Source organism: Zingiber officinale, chromosome 7B, assembly GCF_018446385.1.
Source record: "Zingiber officinale cultivar Zhangliang chromosome 7B, Zo_v1.1, whole genome shotgun sequence".
Classification (NCBI taxonomy): Eukaryota; Viridiplantae; Streptophyta; class Magnoliopsida; order Zingiberales; family Zingiberaceae; genus Zingiber; species Zingiber officinale.
Genome location: NC_055999.1, coordinates 116,263,027 through 116,285,270, shown reverse-complemented (window position 1 = coordinate 116,285,270; position 22,244 = coordinate 116,263,027). Strand labels below are relative to the sequence as shown.

Sequence of the window (22,244 nt, the reverse complement as noted above, 5' to 3'; positions counted from 1 at the left end):
TTATAAATTTGATTACATTACAAACTAAATTACATTACACCCAAACAAACGTAGCCTAAGAAAATCTGAAATTCTAGTTGCATGTGCCATGGGAGATAGTACAATTGGCCAAGTCGATCCAAGTGGACCAGACCAGTTGAAGAGACAACAACACAACACAGGTAGGGCATGCCCTTTTTTTGGTCAAAACATTCTCCAATCATACCAAAAAAAAAAAAAAATTATCCACTTTCCGTTCTTCAAATCACATCTTCAATTTACCCGCTCTGCTGCGTTTTGTTACTAGTATTGCAAGAACAAGAACAGCAAGAAATGCAATGATCGATAAAATCTTCCATGGCAAGCAACTAAATAAGCTGCCACATCCTGATGTCTGCAGTTCCTGCAAACAAAAGATATCGAATATAGATTTTGACCATCAAATGTTGAACTACAGGTTCAATGCGACAGACGAACCTCTTGGGCCTTCAGGTTTCCCTTGTCATGATTTTGCATGACATGTTTCTCCTGCCGCCTGAATATATCTTGAGCATGTTTGTAAAGTTCCACATCAAGACTGTTCAGATATTGTATTTGATCAAGAATCGAAGCAGGAACAGAACGGCGTGCCTGAAAATACAATTTCCTTGCATGTTTAGCTCTGAGGAACTTTAATCCCCTCTTTAAAGTGGAGTGAAGAATTAGCCAAAAGCAAGAAGAAAACCAAACATGTATACAATCTGATGAATAACTTTCTGAGACAACCACCCTCCGATATAGTGAAGTTATCTCGAGATATGAAAGTAACTTGGGGATAAAACCCAATGACGTATAAAGATCCATATAGCCGACCTCATCTAGTAGAATAAGACTTGATTGTTGTTATTGTTGTATGCCCATTTTCTCTCGGTCTTAATTCCCACACTGCTTGCCTTCACGCCACTCACCTCCCTCCCTCCTGTGCACTTGTTATCATGTCATGCAGAGCAGTATCCACTTGCAACTCCAACTACTAATGTTTCCGTCACCACTGCTTGCATCTCTACTAACAGCAGTGCAGTCATCGTGTCGAAGATGTGCCCAGAACTTGCTTAAAATTGATTGGATCTTATCCATTCTAATCTAACTCAACCAATACAATAATCACGAACATGGAATTAGACTTAAATTAGGAAACAAACTACCTATAATCTGATGACAAATTAAATTAACAGCATTCCTTGATTGATTAATTGGCATATATGATGGGACGATTCCTATTAGGTGGAAGGGATGCCTCGAGAAGATGACAAAGAAATTTGATTCCTTGGAGACCATAGCAAAGACAAAAGATATAACAATTCCTCTCATTAGAAAGGACAACCAAGAAAGATATAATGAAGAAACCTTGTACTTGGAAGGTCAGAACAAAGACGGGAATGCAACCACTTCGTACAGTTGGAAAACGCAACCAAAGAGATGGCAGCCAAACTAGCATGGTGCAAATGATAATTGGTTTAAAAAAATAAAGTGAATCATGTTCTAGTGTACTTTACACCTAGTATCAGAAGACAGAGCTACAAGTAGGCCTATAAAAGAGACTCCAACTCTTCTGGTTTCATCAATTATTCCAGCTTCTAATAACTATTCCTTCTCTTGTGAGACTGTTAATCGAGGCCCACTATCCTGTTAGGTTCATCGCCTGTAGCACACAGATTTACCTTCATCCCACTAATGCCTCATCAAGCACATTTCTGACATAATAACTAGATGTCACAAGATTAAGTAAATAAGAGGTAAATGAGGTGAAACAAATTTAACCAAACCAATAATTTTCATCAAATTTATAAAAAAAAAAATTGTTAACTCACCCAGAACGTGCAACAAATAATAAGATTAACAAAGAAGCTAAAGAAACATACTATTCTATTTCATGACTTCCTACTATCTCGTCATATACCTTCTTTGAAAAATTGACAGGAGAAATCTTTTTCAGAGACATTGTGTGTCGGGTTGTTTGAGATTTCCGTAAATTGGAATTGCATTTTTCATATGCCTCCATCAACTTTCCAACAGTCATCTATAAATGGTGAAGAAATGCTTGATTTAGAAGAATATAGAATGCATTTCAAGAAGGATTAGAGGGTACTATTTACTGGAAGAATATAACAATAGGTTATAAATTCATAGATGAACAATAAAAGAATGAGAACTAATTAGTTAAATTACATATTAAGAGGTAATACATTTTCTCTTCCTGGCTCATCATGTGGTGAAGGAACCTCCGTTATATTTAGATAGCCAGCAATATCCTATCATAAATGTGGAGCAGCTTAGTACATTATCGATAGAATAATATGCATAAAATAATTCTATTTTGAACTACCTCATCCTGGTTTAGTCCATCAGCAGGATATGAAGAAGAAAAGCGAGGTTCTGCAGAGAAAAAATCTACATAAGAGATGCTCCACATTTTTCATTAATTTTCAGGCCCACTTTTGCATGATATGCAAGATCTTACAACTGAGTCAGCGGTATCCTAGTGAGACATTAGTCAACATGATCTACAATCTAAGCTTTCATTTCTGTCATGCCTCAAAACTTAATCTGGGGTGAGTTGAACTGGAGTTTATTCAATGCCCATTGATCCTTATTGTTGCTACAAGTTTCCAACTATTTACATGCAATATTTTGCTTGTTGATTTTAGGATCTGTTTCCTAAGGCTGAAAAGGTTGGGGATGAACAAGGCACTCTATGACAACAACTCTGTTAGTGATATCGAGGGAAAGGACAACAAGCAAGGGAGAGCCAACGTCACCATTGTCGAAGCAGTTGGAATCAAGGAGAGTAACAAAAGGCCACTTGACTTTGTTGTCGAAAGCAGTGACCAGTTTATTCGGTTTTTCCATCTTAGGGAAAATGTCGAATTGATCCTTCAATAGAAACACATAGTTATGGCTTGTCCAATATGATTGTTATTTTCACTTTCTAGTAAATACTTTTGGCCAATAGTGCATGGCGTTTAAGTAAATATATGGGTATTATTTGGCTAGAGAGAGAATTGAACATAATTGGCCCTATTAGTAGTTATTTTTGGGATTTCAAAATTCAGATTCTCTTGCATGTTGGTTATTCTCACAAATGATAACAGTAATATATAATATACAACAAATTTAAATAACTGTCATAGGTAAATATATGACTGTTCGATTCTGAATGTAACAGCACGAATTAATTCTATAATGTACCAGTTTTGTTGGTTGTTTCCTGCTCAGTAGAGCTCAAGGCTTCAGACTGGGAAATAACTTGTGCTCCAACCACTTCAGCGAACATATTAGCAGACTTCTTGTGCTCTTCAGTAAGACCAACATATAACATATGATCCAACCTATGCTGTACCATTAGAGCGCTAATTACTAAAAACAAATATTGATATGCAGCAGTTGTAAGACAATGGCATCAGTCCTTTCCAAAATGCACCTTTGCAACCTCAAGAACATAATGGCCAAATTCAGGGTGCTTCCTAACACAATTGCGGACATCATGCGATTCTTCTAAATATGAGTTGTTTGTTAATCCTGCTACCTGTCATAAGAAATTGCAGTATCAACAGATATGCTCCATATAACTCGTACAGTCATGTGATAAGTCTCATGGAAGTAATTGCTTGGGAACTGGAAGTGGCCACAAAAGTAACCTTATAGAGAAATATGGAGCACAATCGATTAACAAAATGGGAATTGAAAGCAAACATAAACACAGCATGAAGAAGTACTTAAGCAACAAAAAGTGGAAACTACATCACAGGATAAAAGTAGGATAAGACTGCCATAGCACCTTCATGGTCATAGGACGGTTGAAACACAAATGATATTTACATTGAATGTTACTGATGCCAATACAAAGAAGGGGGCAGGGGGGTGCGTGGAGAACTGCCATTGAATGTAGATAATGAAGAGGGTAACTATTATGGAGTTATGTTTTTCTTTGATTGTTTACAAGATGTCCAAAGACAACTAAAAAACACAAACTAAATGAGTAAAAAAATATCATTTAAAAATAAAGGTAATGATCATCATCCTCGATCGTCATTACAAGCCTGTGACCAACTTATTTGGGTCAGCAGATGGTATGAAGAAAATGAACATGAGGAGACATTTTTCACAAGTAAAAATACACATGTTGGCCTTTTTAGTTGTGTTAGCCATGAAGCATTCACTGTTAACACAAGAAACAATGAAAGAGTTCAGCCAAACATCAAATGCACCAGCATATCCTCTTTTTGTTTGTTTGTTTGTTTGGCTGGGCACAGGAACCTTCATGTCAAAGCCAATTTAATAGCATGAATTAATATTTAAACTTGTAATCTGTTAAGAATAAAGAAAGAGCACATGAACATTAATTTTGCATGAGCAGACAGATATTGTTGGCTTTTAGACATTCAGTATTAACTCAAGTAAACAACGAAAGAATCATAACTAAATATCATAATGCTACCAGCAACAATGTACTATGGCACCTGAAAAGTTGCTCCGTTGTGAATGATCTCATGAGCTATTGGGTCATTAATGAACTCTTGTAAGGGCATGACCATCTCTTCCATGTCATATGGATTATTCGTCTTCTCAGTCTTTCTAAGTCTTCCAAGTTCTCTAGCATGCCTCTGCACAAAACATTGATTATAAAGTGGTGAGATAAATATATCAAACAAAAAAGAATGAGAAAGCAAAACTTCCATAAAGCTAATTAGTAATTCAATTATTATCTGGCAGATTCATGATTTTTCAATGTCATTGGTGAAACAACAACCTTTAATGTAACTATCAGGTCTAGGCCTTGATGGTCAATTTGAATTTCTCCACTGACTGACTGTTTTTACTGTTTTTCCATATCAATAAAGATGTCTCAGGTTATAGCATTTAATAGGATTATGACTGATAAAGACAACATGGTGAAAATGTAGGGCAAGTCAAAAGATCAAAGGATTCAATAAATATGTAGAGGCGGAAGAAAGATGTGAAAGAGAGATGAGGTGTTTTACTAGATGCTATCTCCATAACTTTAAAGGTTGAATAATCAATCATATCCAATTAGATATCAAGGCATACCCAACAATTAGAGGCAAGGTTTAAAAAGACAGCTTAAGCAGTAGGTGAACAGACCACTACCTAGCATTCAGGCGATAGGGGGAGCCTAGGTGGTCACATTAAAAAACTATTAAATTAAATTAGATATATATTCTCAAAAAAAAATTGCTACCATACATATCTAACAAAGTGTACTAAATAATCAAAACAAATTTACGATCGAGTAAACAAGTCAAGTCATAATTGATAAAAAAACACGTAACAACACCAAACCACATCATATGTCATATTGCAATGAAGAAAACATAAATGTATAAAAGACAATAAAACATAAAATCATAGATCCATATAGGCACATTGAAAGAAAATGCAAAACAATATGTCATAACAACCAAGTTCATAATTAGCATATTAAAATATGGACAACTAGTGTCATGGTATAATCAAATAAGTTCATCAAAGTCAAGTCTAGTCCGCTCTTGTAAAAGTCATTAAATTTTTCATCACCATCACTCTCACTTTCTTCCTCAGGATCAATTGTTTTTTTGTTTTTTCATTAATTTCTCCACTTGTTGAGGGACTACTAGCCTAGGGCTCCCCCTTCCATGAAAATTCTCATTAGCTTATAAGGCTTCTGCAACTAGATCCCATGTAAGCTTGGTCTAGGAACTAATTCATCTTCATTCACAAAGAGTTTAATCCTCTTTTAAATCTCCATTCATCCATTCTCTATGACTTTTGACTCCAGAAGGTGTCTTTCCTTCTCATTTTGTAATTCTTTAAATTTGCATTAAATTTGACAAACAAGATCAGATCATTCATCTTCTTTACAAGTAGTTTATTCCTTTTCTTTGTATGAATCAACAAGAAATAACCATCTACTAGTAAATAATTTATATCCAACAAAAATATTCCCATATAGACAATTGAGGTTGTCAAGGTCATTGTTCAACTTATCTTTTCCAATGCACTCCTATTTGTGTCACACCCAAAGGAGCTACATGTTAGGTTAAGAATCCTAATTGTCATTTTTTAGGAATGAAGAGTACATGATCAAAACAATAAACACCCTTGTGCTATCAATTTAAGTAATAGACAATATTAGTAGAATTTGAAAATAACAATACTAATTTACTAACACAAGGGCTAAAATTTTCATTATTGTTTCAACTTTCACTCATAGCTAATTGCCTTTCAAAAAGGTTGGTTGACTCTTCATATGCCTTGAATTCCACACATCACATTAGCTTAGATGGTAGGATAATGAAAGAAATTCCCTACACAAACGAGTATATAATCCACATTAGTATGTATCTCCATAGTCTTTATAATAGGAAAAGGGATTGAGGCAATAAACAATAATATTAAGAGCATTATCTAATTTCCCCTTTGTATATTTGACAATGGGATTCACATGTCTGTAAGAAAAACTCTTCATTCATCAAAAGGTCATTTTGTCTACACTCTTACCTTTAATTAACTTTTAGAGCATTGCATTTACTTATCTGAAGAGAACATGATCCTCAACTTTGCTTGGGCATTTATAAAAATTTGCAATGAAAGAAAAGAAATTGCAATCCTTATGATTTTCCATCATGAATAATATACTCACTTGTACTTCTATAGGGGCATTTCTTTCCCAATTCTGCCATTTACAGATAATATGGTAGTGTGGAATTGTTGGCAGAGAATGATGCATCCAACTCTTTGGAAAGCAATTAGTTTTGAATAAAAAATATAAGAAAAATGAAGATTTCAACGCAAATATTGTCGAATAACACAGTCATTCTGAATAAGTTCTAGATTCTACTAATATTGTTGACCCCTTAATGTGATAGAGCATTGGCATTCAATGTGTGGATTTGGTATTGACCACTTGCAAATGATGGTTATTAAGATTCTTAACCTAACATATAGCTCCCCTCATACTCCTCTTAGTGTGAGAGGAATTGGAGTGCATTTGAAAGGGTAAGTTGAACAATGACCTTAACAAACGCAAATTGTTTATATCTTGAATATTTTTTGTTATACATAAATTGTCAATCATTAAACGAATATTTCTTCGTACAAAGAAAAAGAATATACTAGTAAAGAAGATAAAGAATAAATCTATGTCCAATTTAATGGAAATCATGGTTTGAAACCTCATATTGTGTCAAGCAACACGGTCAAAACATATCATTCCAATAAATTACCAAAACTCAATACTACTCAATAATCTATCATGCATTGTGTCAATCATTTTGTGTTGTTGCCTTAGTTATGTCGATGAGTATCATGTTATATTGTCATTCATCGCCCCTTGGCATGCTACAAAACACTTCAATATAAATTGTATTGCGTCATACTATACCATTTCAGATGGGAAACATTCCGAAGCTACGCACATAGTTGTGTTCTAGCTCGGCAGACTGCTTACTTGTCTACGATGGGCTACTTACTTACTTTTCTATGGCAGGCTGGTTGACACATGCACATCTTAAGTGAATGAAGTGGGAGGTCCATTTTAGGCCAAGCTCCTTTGGCAGGGAAGCAGGCCTAGGCAAGGGTTTGATTCTCCACTCCGGGCTAGGAGAGAGGTGTGAATTATAAGCTCATAGCATGGGATTTGGGACCGGGAATGCAGCGTGGAAGGAGCCCACGTCTCAGATTGAGCAATGAATCTCATCCCCAGGTCTATCGTTCTATGTTTCACCTCATTCCTACTCCCACCAATTCTGATCTGGCACCATACGTCAAAACATTGGTATGATACCAACACAACATCGTTTCAATCAAAAATTGAAACATGAAACTCCGCCACAGCTCGAGATTTTGAAGCTTAATGCACAAGTAAAGAATCATAAAAATGAATGGGAAACAAATCCCTTAAGTGAAAAGTGTTTTTAAGAATAGATAAATGGAGATTTAAAAGAGCAAGTAGTCCTGAGGCTTCACAAAAGATATAGTTGCAAATGCATTATGAGCTAATGAGCTTTCTAAGACAAAGGGGGGCTTTAGGCTAGTTGGTCCCTCAACAAGATCGATGAAGAAACCATTGATTTAAAGGGATACTATGTAGAGAGTGTCGATGATGAGGAATTTGATTAGGATTTCTTCTTTTATAATTTTCTCCTACTAGAGGAGTAGACTTGAATGTTATACTCTTAATTGTTGTATGCCACTAATTATTTATGTTTTGATATTTTAGCATGAGACGTTGTTTATTATGATATATTGTTATTTTTTGCAATGTGCTTATATGAAATGAATTTTTTATTTAGTTATATTTTATACCTTTTAAGTTTTCTTCATTACAACATAAAATATGATGTATTTTATTGTTATTATGTGTTTGCTTATCAATTATGTTACTTTTATGGTAATTATTGTGAAAACCATATTTTAAAACAGTGCATAAATTGATTTTGAAATCAAACCCTTGAAACATTTGGGATGGAAATTATAAAATAGAATATATAGCGTGAAGAAGTGTTCAAGGTGCGTTTTAATAAGAAAATAAGAGTAGAGCATGTTTCAATATAAAAGAAAATAAAAAAACATGTAAAAACAAGAAAGAAGAGAATCAATGTAACACAAGAAAGTGAAGATCATAAACAAACAAATAATATACAGCAGGCAGCACAGAGAAGAAAAGCATACCCTTACAAATAAGTCCTGCCTCATCCAAGGAACTAAATACTTCCATGGCCAGATATCCAGTGCACTAACACCATGAGATTTTGGGTATTTCCGTCTAGACATTTGGGTTGCTGAAGTTAAATTTGGATGCACAAGAAATCTAGCTGCAACTTCGACAGAGAATTCATATGTGCTGAACACACGATCAATCGGATCCCTTAAAATTGTTACAACTGACGTTTTATGCTTTGGTAATTTAGATAGCAAGCTATAATCATCATGGGAAACCATCAATCTGCAATTTGGTTTGCTAGACCACCAAATTCAACTTGTAAGTGTCAAGTATCACATAAGAGCAATAATATAAATCTGTTTTTTTATTTATACAAAGGTTGAGTGCTACTCCAGTGATTATTGATGTTCTCAGACAATTAGTTAACACAAAGAAAACTTATGTATTAGCAAAAGAAACAACGTGCATCTAAGCCATATTATTATTCTAATGCTATCAATACTTGGTAAAGCATAAGAGAACTTGGTAAGCCATTAGATAAAGAGACAACAGGGATCTAAGCAAAATTTTGAACCAAGGATACATTTTCCCTTGTCCTAGGCGATAACTTCTAGAATACTGAATAACTCTAAAGAAACTTCAAAATAAACAGAAAATCTAATTGTAAAATAAAGAATTTATCTTACACTTGTTACTCAGTTTTTCCTTTCTTTTTCATTGCATCAAATTTAATAAAAAACAATATAACAGTTAATGCAGCACTAAAATGGTGACAAACTCTTCTTCCATGATTATCATTTGTTTGTCATAACTTCTGTAATGTAAATGTGCTAACCACTACTGCACATGATAATACCACAATGAATAACTCACAATATATACATGCTTGGCCTACCATCCAATTGCAGGCTACCTTTGCTTTGAGAATGTTGAAAAAATAAAACAAATATATAAATTAATGAATTAAATTTCAGTATAAAATAATTCAGGAGAAATGTGTAAGAGCAATAACTTTTACACAAGCTGGACTAATTTTTCTGCCTAGTTTTTATGCAGTTTCATTTCTTCTTCGGCCACAGAAGCAACACTTGTACCAATTCTAAATCAAACTATAAGGCTCACTGATTAAGCAGAGGACAGCAAGTTGCATAGAGTGGCTAAAGCATCATAATAACATTTTTACTGCAGACTTCAAGTCACAAATATAGAATAAAAACTAAACATGATAGCCAATGAAAACCAAAAATCACCTTGGATTGAGTCGTAATTTGTCATAGGAAAGTGGACACTCCTCAGGACCTGTGTAAAGCTTTCTCAAAAGGCTGCCAGTAATTGATTTCATAACCAGCAAACCAACTCAGCTGAAGAAAGATATATATGATCTGACTTGATACACATCAACAACAAAAATACTCACCATAGGAAGTATGTTCGGCCCCCAGATCTTGGAACATGCAGAAATAACAATAAATCCTTTAGTATCAGCTCATCTGTACGGACTTTTGTTTCAATGGAAGAATCGACCCAGTTTCTCATGATACTTTCACAGTGTAAATAACCATCGCCACTAGAAGACACCGTTAATAAGGTTGATCCTGCTACAAGTGAGTATTACAAATCAGTTGTCAGCGCAGAGGCACATCACAGGTTATCAGACAAAAATTTAAAATTCTTGTGGTTTAAAATAAAATATCTGTGCAGGCAATATCAAATATGTTAATTTGTATGCTACTGTCCATAGTAAATTAATTGAACCATGAATAAAAAATTGCAACGTGCGTAATAAGCCCATTCTAGAGTAACTGACCTCAATGATAAGTACACCCATAAAAACCATAGCATCCTCTTTAAAATATGATTGTAAATTGGTTGTTTTATTTTTTATATCAATACTTATTCCTCTATGCTAGTAAATTAATTTTTATTACATTAGTTTATATATAATTATAATTTTTCATAAGTAGGTTTTGGGTTTTGGATAAAATTCATTTAAATATAGATGAGGATATAATAGGGTATTGAGCCCAATAATGTAGGAGGATCCATATATCCGACCGTACTTAGTGGGATAAATATTTTTATCGTAAATGGATGTGATAAATATGAAACTAGACCAAGTAATTGGGCATCTGACCAATTAGCTAGTTAAGATCTACCAATGAACAGATGACCCACATTTTCTCTGGTTTGATTTCCAGTTCAGTTGTTATAACTATGAAGAGAGGAATGGGACAACCATATCTCTAGATGCTCTCCTTTAAAAATGAAAAGTTCTTCCCAAATTAAAGAAATAAATCTGATTAAATTTGCACATGGAACTCATTCAAACAATCCAAATATAGATCAAGTGTACACATTTGGTTTCTAGCAACATCCAGAATAATTTGCAAAAACTAGAATAATAAAAAAAACATTTACTGTCCATTCAACTTCAGGAAACACAGAGCAATGAAGAGGAGAAAGCAGAACGAATATGCTAGTCAAACTAATCTATTGCTTGACAAATAGATAATACATAAGAGTATATCAATGTTGTATGGCAAAAGCAACTTAAGGAGTCTATAATTCATGAACAAAAGTGGCCATACCTAAATAAATAAAGATCAATAAATCACATATGAATATGTGTGACATTACTTTACATCTCGGTGTCATGATGCCTGCAGAAGAATATGAATCAATGAAGCAACAACGAATATCCAAGCAAGGATGATAAGACATACTAGAAAGAACAGAAACCACAGTTAGCATATCCATCAAAGCTTTTTGCATTAAATAGAAAAGATATAGAGCATAATCACTTATTATTTGGAAACCATATATCAGATAAGAAGTATTTGATCGGTATTTGGCGGATATTCTTTCAGACTTTGATTTAGATACACAATTGGTGGTTGATATGGACAGGTGGTTAGACAAATGGGAAACCAAAGAGATCTTCAACTAACTCACAACAAAGTTGAGTTTACCATTTGTGCACGTCAACTAGTTACTAATGACACTTAAATTGCCACATGCAGTTCTCTAAAATCCAAAAGCTCATGAAATGAGAAAATTTGGATGGCATGAAGAAAAGGGATACTGTTTGCAAGATGCACAGTGCAAATAAAGGAAAAACTAAACAAAGTCTTCTAGACAACAAAAAAACATTTGAATTAACCACTTTGGGGGAAGCACAAACTTTATTAAACATGGCTGGTACAAGGTCAAAATTTTAATCTCCATACCAAAGCAATTAAGTGGTTCAATTGATCCTATGACTCTTGCCCTGTAATCAAGGAAAAATTATTGTATCATAAATTGTAACTTTAAACATTAATGTAGCACAGCTTTTAGAATTTTTTCAAATCTAACACATTTTTTTCATTTTTTTTTTCAAAACTAGCATAACATCCACAAGACATATTAAGAACTAGCACCCATTAATTTTCCATCCATCTGTTATTAAAATGCTAACATGGTATCGTGCCAACTCAGCAAAATGCTAAAGTGCATGCTAGCATAAATCTATTATTTAATGGCAGCAATGATCTTTTTGGTTGATGATCGGCTGCTGACGTGCAACAACATCATCATCTTTCTTGCTGCACCAACTGTCATCATTAATACATTCTGGCATCCACGTCAGCATTTATTGAGTTGGCATGATGTCATGCATATACCACATCAATGTTTTAACAACAGATAAATAAAAAGTTAACAATGCTAGATTCTAGCATAAATCGTAGGCGTTTATGTTAGAATTGAGAAAAAGGATGTAAGATATGCTAGATTTGGGGAAACAACTATAAGTTGTGTGCAGTATATATGGAATTTCTATCCTATTTAATTTTTTTTATTATAATTAGATTTTGAGTTTGGCGACTAATTGAACTAAACTGAATCTATAATGTAGCTTTTGGAGATCGGTTTGATGTCAAATTAGATTTAGTTGAATGCATTGGTAGGTGTAGTGTTTAGGGTCAAGGGAGCATAAACTAAGCTCGATTTGGACATATTTTAATTAGTTTAGGGCTAAACCAAGTTTATGCTCGGATAAACCAATTTAGTCATGTTTGTTGGGTTAATGAAGTTGTTGGGTCACTTAAAATTATTTAAATCTTTTTTCTCTCAGACACATTACGCGTTCCTGAGCATTCTCCCCTCGTCCCCTCATTTGTGACACCATCGTCTTGAGTCCCTCTCCAAGCAATCCATGCAAGGGCACAAGACGCTAACCAAAGCCTTGCGAAAGGCAAAGCTTTTATAGTGTTGGATCTTTATCCACAATCTGCCGGAGGGATAGGGATTTCTTATCTGTCGAGATGGCTTCAGCTGATTATCTCAAGTTGTCAGCCTGGCCGAGTAGGCCAATCGGCGACTTCGTCTGGAGCTGCGGGAATTTATCGAGTCATCAATTCACCGATTCGCCAAGTTGCCGAGTCGACGAGTGCTTCGAGTGCCAAGTCAATGAAGCTGATGCCAAAGGCTCGAGAAGGACGTCGAACAAACCCACGAAGTCCGAGTTGGGTGAGAAGCGTCGCTCGAGCAACAAAAATGCCGAGTCCTACAGCGAGGCGGTCTCCTTAAAACAGATTCGTCCACTCCGACGATGATATGATATCATGCTTGGACATATGTTTCCCAAATAAAACGGTGAGACCACGAACACAACATAGCACAGGTTGTCGTGGCGAACTGAGCATATACCTAAATGCTATCATGGGCGTCTGTCGAGCGAAGAATTGCACAACAGAACGAACGAGGAAGAAATGAGGGAATCTGATGGAATTCTCTTTTATTTTTCCTTCGATTAGAATTCTTCACAGAATTCTTTCTATCTTTTTTTTCTCTTATTCTCCATTGCTTGTTTTGTACCAACTTATTTATAAGAAGCTCCCAACCATGACCGAGCAACTTTCAAACATGCATCACAATAACTGGCATGCATGCAAGCAAGGCATGTGTAGAAGCAAATACACATGGCATGCAAAGCATGTGCATGCAAAACAAAGCAAAGTATTCAAAAGAGAATTATGACAAACATTGATTGATTCATGCGGACACATTGTGCCCCGACCGCGGTCCATTGCGTGCAATAGCGTTCACACAAGAATCTTTTGGGTTAGTGCAATCCGGACCTTGGATTCACACACCCCTCCTGTATTTTATTCCGGCCTTAATGCCACAACTTCCAATGTAGGACTAATAACCCACAAGTCGTGTTTCCATTCACATTTTTCCAAAAATCCTCCACATGAATGAAAATAAGGTATGTGATTCGACAGTTGAGTCGTGTATATGATACGAAGATGTTACCCTTTGAACCTTCCCTTGTGAAAATCTATTTGCTCACTAGCTGATCAGTAGACACGATATCTTTGAACTATTCTGCCGTTTGTGTAAGTATGGACAGATCTCACCCAGAACACTCTTTGATATAGCTCAAGTCTCATGAGTGTGTTCATTCTTGGCAACATGCCTGACTATGTGAGAAGCGCTAAGAATTGTACCTCCAATTCTCTTTGAAGCAACCCCGCTTCTTTCTCACAAAAGTGATCTCTCGAGAGAATTTGTCATTACTCCACTGCGATTATTAAAAGCAAGAATGCTTACATGGCTCTGTGTTCGACCAATTACTGATTAACTATCCCAATATATGTAAATTGTCAGCATAGGTTTTGGTCATCTAGGAACATCTTATAAGAATTGTTATAACCATTCAGCCTCTTCTCCACATTTGTCAAGAGCTACAAACTCTAACTTCATCGTGGATCTGGTTATTACGGTTTACTTAGAAGATTTCCATGAAATGGATGTACTTCCCAAAGTGAATACATATCCACTTATGGTCTTAAAATCTTTCATGTCCGATATCTAATTCGCATCGCTGAATCCTTCGATCACAACAAGATATCTCGTGTAGTGCAGTCTATAATCACGAGTATACCGTAAGTACCTCAATACTCTTGTTTTCCCTTTCGAGCGTGTATCTACTCAGTTTACTTACTGCGTAGGCTAAGTCAGGTCATGTATAGCTCATTAACTACATCAAACTTTCAATCACCCTAGAGTACTCATCTGAAAGATACTCTCATCTTGATTTTTCGATAGATGTTGACTCATGTCTATTGGAATTCATGCCAACGTAGTATTACCCTTGTTGAATTTCTCAAGAACTTTGTCCAATAATGAAAGTCCTATTGTTTTAAGAATTTTAAGTCCTAGAATCACATCAGCTAAGTTCATGTCTTTCATGTCAAATCTTGAGTTCAACATAGCTTTTGTGGCTTTAATTATCTTATCATTACCCCCAAGGATAAGTATGTCATCTACATAAAGATATATCATGACATAGTCATTTCCTGTGTCTTTCATGCAGATACATTTATCACATTCATTGATTTTAAATCCACTTTCCTTCATGACAATATCAAATTTTTTATGTCATTGTTTCGGAGCTTATTTCGAGTCATATATTGACTTTACTAATCTACAAACTTTGTTTTTCTACCCTGGCACAGAAAACCATTCAGGTTGCTCTATGTAGATTTCCTCTTCTATCCTCATTTAGAAAAGCAATCTTTACATCCATTTGATATTTCCAACTTCCATAGAGCAGCGATAGCCAACGATACTCTGATGGAAGTTATTCTCAATACCGAAGAATATGTATCAAAGTAATCAAGGTCTTCTTATTGTACATGGTTGACTCCAAATCAGTGATCAATCAAGCCTTATCATCTTGTCGTTAACCTTTAATTACAATCTAGTCTTGTATTTATCAATCGCGTCATCTTATTTAATTTTCTTCTTGAATATCCACTTGCAACCGAGTGGTTTATTTCCTAGAGAAAGAGACACAAATTCCCAAGTGTGGTTGTGCAAGGTAGAGTCAATTTCTGATACAATTGACTCTTTCCATTGAGGTCCCTCAGAACTGCTTCTGAATAACTTTGAGGATCACTTTCTAAATGAAAGTGATAAAATCTGTTCTGAAGAATTTTTCCACCCGAGCTCTTGTGCTTCGTTTGAGCTCAACCTCAACAGGTTCATCAGCTTCTTTTTCTTATGGCTTCAATGCTCGTTTGGAAGAACTCGTTTCCTCTCGGGTCTTATATGGAAATATATGTTCGAAGAAAAGGCATTCGTCGATTCAATAATCGAGTTCTTGTGTATCCGATATTTGAGATTCAAACACAAGGAACCTGTAGGTACTATTATTATCAGCATATACAAGAAATATGCAATCAACAGTCTTTGATCCTATCTTAATCCTTTTCAGATCAGGAATCAACACTTTGGCAAGACACCCCACACTCGCAAGTATTTGTGGGATGGTTTTCTGCTAGTCCACAACTTATAAGGACTATTTTCTATTTTCTTTCGGGGGCACCTAATTTAAAAGGTGAGATTCAAACACAAGGAAACTTGTAGGCACTGCTTGGTCCTATCTTAATCCTCTTCGGATTAAGAACCAACACTTTAGCAAGACACTCTCACACTCGCAAGTATTTGTAGGATGGTTGTCTTTCGATCCACAACTCATAAGGGCTTTTTTCTATTTTCTTTTGGGACACCTTATTTAAAAGGTAATTCGCCGTTAGCACAGATTCCCCCAACATTTGCTCTGGCAGTTCAGAACTCTTTTAGAGTATGATTCTTTTGCTCAACAATACCATTTTGCTGAGAAGAATAGGGAGATGTTGTTTCGTGTCTAATCTCGTGTTCAGCACACAACTTAACGAACAGTGATACATATTCACCGCCTCAGTCACTTCTAACCACTTTAATTTTCTTATTAAGTTGGTTTTCAACTTCATTTTTATAGATTAATTTCTCCATAACTTCATCCTTATTTTGGAGAAGATACACATAACTGTATTTTGTGTGATCATCTACAAAAGTGATAAAGTACTTATTCCCACCACGTATCGGTGTACTTTTAAGGTTGCACAAGTCGATGTGAGTTAAGATGAGTAATTTAGTACTTTTTTCAACATATTGAAAGGATGATCTTGTCATTTTTTATTCAACACAAATCTCACACTTGTGTTTCGGATCAAGGTGGAATGTAGGTATGCTTTGCATGTTAACTAATCTACGCAATGCATCGTAGTTAACAGGTCCTAGTCTGCCATGCCACAAACTGAAAGACTCGAGCAAATACACAGAAGAGTTTTCGACTTTATTTATCTTAGGCCGAATGGGCATTACATTGAGCTTAAACAGTCCATTATTCACATAGCCTCTTCCTATAAACATTCTACGTTTGGACAACATAGCCCTGTCTGACTCAAACACAATCTGGAACCATGCTTGCTGAGAAGCAATTCGGATACTAAATTATTTCGAATCTCTAGAACATACAACACCTTATTCAGAGTCGGCTCCTTGCCTGATGTTATCTTCAGCACCACTTTCCCTTAGTCCATTATGTCTGGAGTTTCTGAATTCCCCATGAACAACTTGTCCCCATCTTTGACTTCTTCAAAGTTGTGGAGCAGTTCCTTGCTGCGGCAGACCTGTATGGTGGCACAAATATCAATCTACCATTGTCGCGGATTGGAACCTATCAGTTTCACGTCAGAGACAATGGCACAAAGGTCCATGTTTGGTTCCTCATTCAAGTTGGCCTCCTGCTTCTTCTTTGGCTTTTTGTACTCCGAAGCTTTGTGACCAACTCGATCACTAACACTTCCTAGAGAATTTTTTTTTCTTGAAACTAGCTCCTCTGGGTGTCATCTTGGAAGATTTGGCGTTCTTCTGTTTCAAGATTTGACCATGCTCGACTACGTTGACTTTCACAGTAGCATGAGAGAACCGTTTTCTCTCTGAACTCTTGCTGTCTTCCTCAATGCAAAGTCTAACAATGAATTTTTCCACATTCATCTCCTTTCATTTGTGTTTCAGGTAATTTTTGAAATCTTTCCAACCGTAAAGCAACTTCTCAATGATTGCTGCCACCTGAAAGGTTTCACTCAACATCATGCCTTCTGAGTGAGTCTCCTGCAAGATCACTTGAAGCTCATGGACTTAACTGATCACCGATTTGGAGTCAACCATATTGTAGTTTAGAAAGCGTCCAACAATGAACTTTTGGGCCCAGGATCCTCCAATTTGTATTTCTTATCCAAGGACTCCCACAGCTCCTTTGTCATTTTCTTCTCACTGTACAGAACGTACAATGAATCGGCAAGACAATTAAGGATATAGTTTCGATATAGGAATTCAGATTGGTTCCATTTGTCCACTGTAGTGATGATTTTCATATCACTTACACCCTCAACAAACTTAGGAGGTTCCTTGATCAAGATCCGTGTCAGGTTCAGCATAGTCAAGAATATCTTCTGCTACTACCGATTGAAGTTCAACCCAGTGAACTTCTTTAGCTTTTCCTCATGATTGATTGGAACATTTCCAATCGGGGCAGAGGAGGCCGACACATGTTGAGTCTATTGCATCTCAACATCTTCTATCGCCATCTCAATAGAATGAATCTATTTTAAGATTGTTGGATCTTTATCCACAATCCGCCAAAGGGATAAGGATTTTTTATAAGTCAAGATGACTTGAACTGATTATCTTAAGTTGTTGGCCTGACTGAGTTGGTCGATTGTCGACTTTGCCTAAGCTGCCCCAGTCCAAGTGGGAGTGGGAATTTGTCGAGTCGTCGATTCGCCAAGTTACCGAGTCTGAGAGTGCTTCGAGTGTTGAGTCGATGAAGCTGATGTGGAAGGCTCGAGATGAACGTTGACCAAATCCGGAGCCGGAGTCCGAGTTGCATGAGGGGCATCACCCAAGGAACAAAGATGTCCAGTCCTGCAGCGAGACAGTCTCCTTAAAATAGATTCGTCCCCTACAGCAATGCTACGAGGTCACGATTGAACATCTGTTTTCCAAAATAAAACAACGAGACCATGAACACAACTTAACACAGATTGTCATGACGAACCGTGCATATACCTAAATGCTATCACGGATGTCTACCAAATGAAGAATTGCACAACAGAAAAAACCAAGAAGAAATGAGGGAATCTAATAGAATTCTCTTTTTCTTTTCCTTCTATTAGAATTCTTCAAAGAATTCTTTCTAGTTTTTTGTTCCCTCTTATTCTCCGTTGCTTGTTCTGTACAAGCTTATTTATAAGAAGCTCCCAACCATGACCGAGCAACTTTCAAACATGCAAGCAAGGCATGTGTAGAAGCAAATACACGTGGCATGCAAAACAAAGCAAATCCATGTGACACGTGGAGTCGCGTATTCAAAAGAGAATTAGGACAAGCATTCACTGATTCATATGGACACACTGTGTCCTGACCCCTAATCCTTTGATTCAGTACAATTTAAGTCATAAATTCGCACCCCTCTGTATTTTATACCAGTCTTGATGTCACAATTTCTGATGTGGGACTAATAACCCACAAATCTGTGGTTTCATTCACATTTTTCCAACATATAGCACGTTAGCAGCAAGATTTCCTTGGATGCATGAATATAAAGAATCAGAACAATAACAATCAAGCAGCCACAGTCTGATGGGAGTAGTCAAAGCTAAAAAAACTTATAAAAGAAAAACAAAGACAAACGTTCTGATACCTGCAATTTCCGTGACGGAAAAACGATAAAGAAGAAGAAGAGCAAAATGTGATCAAGCTACGTAAGGCAAATCCAGGAAAGACGCCACCCACCCACCACGAGAGGAAAGAGATACTCTTCAGCTTTCCTTTCCAGAAGGGGCGGGCGGACGGTGCAGCTTCGGCCACTGCCGCCGCTTCGTCGCCGCCGATCAGCGAAGAATTGGGGTCTGTTTGTAAGGAAGTGCGGCAAGGGGAGGCAAGAGTCTGTTGGGGACAATGGGGAGGAAGTGAGGCCAGAGAAGATAAGGGTAGATAAAGGGAAGGGGAGGGTAAATAAAGGGAAGGACAATTTGAACTTTCGAACGAGTTAAAGAAAGGAAAGGAAGATGTTTTTTATATAGGGATACTAAAAGATTTTCTTTCCTTTCCAATTTTATACTCATTTTAAAATATTAATTCTCATCTAATTAAAAGTATTTTTATAATTATATATATATATATATATATATATAGAGGATAACACTTTACTTTTCTCTCTCCCAACAAACAGAAACATAACTACTTTAACCTTTCCTTCACCATGACTTTCAATAAATAAATAATTGGCTTATTATAATAACAGCTGAAAATTAAAAATCACATATATATTTAAATTAATCGTGTAATAACTATTTAACATTTTCAAAGTATTTCCTCAATTAGATAAAGATTAAAAATCATTTTACACTTCATTATTTACCTCTCATAATTTAATAAAATAAAAATAAGACACCCTCTCAAATATAAAACTAGTCTATCTATCAACTAATTTACATTTTAAAAAATAAAAAGAAGTATCAAAAAATAAAAAATAAATTCTACCATAAAATTTTAAAAACATATTACATGAATTTTAAAAATACAATTTAAAATATATATGATTTTAAAAAATATCACTTGAAATCTAAATGGATCGACACAACCCGGACTCGCTTCTTCTCCGGAACCCGAATCCAATTCAGGTGGCGGATAGACGAGAGCAACTCTTTGCCTACCGAATGGCGTAGGGAACCTGTCGTCGTCCTTCTGTTCCCTTTGACCTCACCATCCTCGACCTTCTCCTCCGGAGCTAACATGTTGTTGTCTCCCTCTCCCCAACTCGCTTGCCGCTACTCCTTCTTGGTCTCTGGCGGACCGTTGCTTAGGTCGGTGGCGTCTCCCGCCGTCTCTCGCCTACGGTCATTTCTCCTCATCCATCGCTCCCTGCGAGGTTTTTTTCTTGATTTCGTCTGTTTCAACAATGATGATTCTTAGCGACTAATAGCCTTAAGGCTGAAAGGTTGTACCTTTGGCCTCTCTCTAATTTGATGCCTTGCACCATTCTTTAGGGCTCGAGATAGTCTATTCCTTCAATTAAATGTCAAATATTGGATGTTTCTTCTAAAAGCAATAGCGATACATCGAAAACAATCCTCAATGATGCATTAATTATCTTTGAGGCAATATTGAAATCCGAAACTGATACAACAACAAACTGGTGTTGTCTCCGGTAAATTCCGGAGTATGCAAACTGATCGTCGAGGCTAGTGTTCGACACTATCTCCGTAAACGATATTGCTCCGCTACGGTGCTTAACGGATTGTTGCAATTCGTTCCCAAGATACAACGACGACAATCGTCTCGGAATCGTAGCACTCCGACTTCCGAGACCAGCGAACCTTCTCGTAGGCTTCTTGGACTCTTGAATGCACAAGATGAGTGAGTGAATACTTGAGGAAGAGAAGATTAAGTTGAGTGATTTGATTCCAATCTGGAGGGTTCTATTTATACAGAAGGAAGAAGCTTTAGGGAGGGGTGTGACCTTTGGGTGGATTAATCTGGGCCGTCCGGACTGAAGAGTTATAACCCTTCACATAGCCCCTTTAATCTCATCCATCAGATCTAAGAGTTGTGACCCTCAGATCTATCAGTCATCGGATCTGGATCCATTGATCCGATGCTTCAGATCATGTCTCATCCCAAGCCGTCAGATCGTGACTCATTGTGATCCAACGCTCTAGATCGCATCACAAGCGATCCACCATACTTCTTTGATCAACGTTGATCAACGGCTGCCATCCGTTCGCCCAACCAACTGTCCAGTCATCTCCCTTTGCCCACGAGGATGCCACATAGGCACTGCCATGTCAGGTACTAGCCTGACACGTCACCCGAGTGCCATGTAGGCACTGCAATGTCACCTGGAGTATAAATTTAAGCTCCTCAACGCCTACAAAGCGCCCAAAGCGCCCATTGCGCACGTGCGCACGTGGCGGGTGGCGGGCTCACAGGTGCGAGCACCTGCTCGCCCCTGAGCAGAGAGTACCTGGTACTTTTCTGAGTTAACTCCAATAACTTAACATCATTAATAAGTAAGGAATTCACATCGGAAATTTCCGATGTGGGACTATTCTCCCTTGCATTTCCTTAATGAATAACCAACGTTATTTTGGGCCGACTTTGAACATTAATTTCTCATTCACCCTTAATCGGTTTTGAGCAAATTAATAGTCTAAATCTATCTACGCGAAACGTAGATTTCAATTTTGAAGTCAATTACGACTTTCAACAATTGATGGCTTCCGATTTTTCCTCCTCAAAATTGTATTGGTCCATTTAGGCCCCAATATCCAACAATCCCCCACATGAATGGAAATTAATGTAATGCGTGTATGCATGCTGACACTTTACAAGAGTCCAATCGATAAGTCACTGCATCGGGAGAGGTAGCTTGTGGCTTTGAACCTTCCGTAGTGGAATGCTATCAAGTATACTAGGCTGCGCAATGAACGTGATGTCTTGAAATGCTCAGCTGTTTGTGTATACTAAGACAATAACACCCACACAGAGACCTATCTCACCTACTTTAGGTTCTCATGGTTGGTTCCGTTTTGGCCATGGACACCATCTTGGATTCATGAGTGTTTCATTGAAGCGGCCTGTCTTCACACTCACATAGGTGACACTTCTATCAAGAGTATCCTAC

The 22,244-nt window shown here is 36.7% G+C and overlaps 1 protein-coding gene across 3 annotated transcripts; it reads right to left on the bottom strand.

Annotated features, from left to right (window-relative positions):
• Positions 1-19,561, bottom strand: LOC122007081 (protein-tyrosine sulfotransferase-like). Of its 3 annotated transcripts, none has more exons than XM_042562847.1 (13): positions 19,260-19,561; positions 11,269-11,340; positions 10,098-10,278; positions 9,931-10,002; positions 8,689-8,977; positions 4,479-4,622; positions 3,440-3,544; positions 3,208-3,352; positions 2,345-2,394; positions 2,205-2,270; positions 1,919-2,038; positions 457-609; positions 1-382 (listed from the first exon to the last, which is right to left on the bottom strand). In XM_042562847.1, the coding sequence occupies exons 2-13, from the start codon at positions 11,333-11,335 to the stop codon at positions 245-247; spliced, it is 1,530 nt and encodes a 509-aa protein (XP_042418781.1). In that variant the 5' UTR covers positions 11,336-11,340; positions 19,260-19,561; the 3' UTR covers positions 1-244. The 3 variants fall into 3 exon arrangements, with proteins under 3 accessions (XP_042418781.1, XP_042418783.1, XP_042418782.1); XM_042562849.1 differs by having other exon boundaries at positions 10,098-10,275; XM_042562848.1 differs by lacking the exon at positions 19,260-19,561 and adding an exon at positions 11,908-11,928.
• Between the last annotated feature and the right edge of the window lie 2,683 nt (positions 19,562-22,244).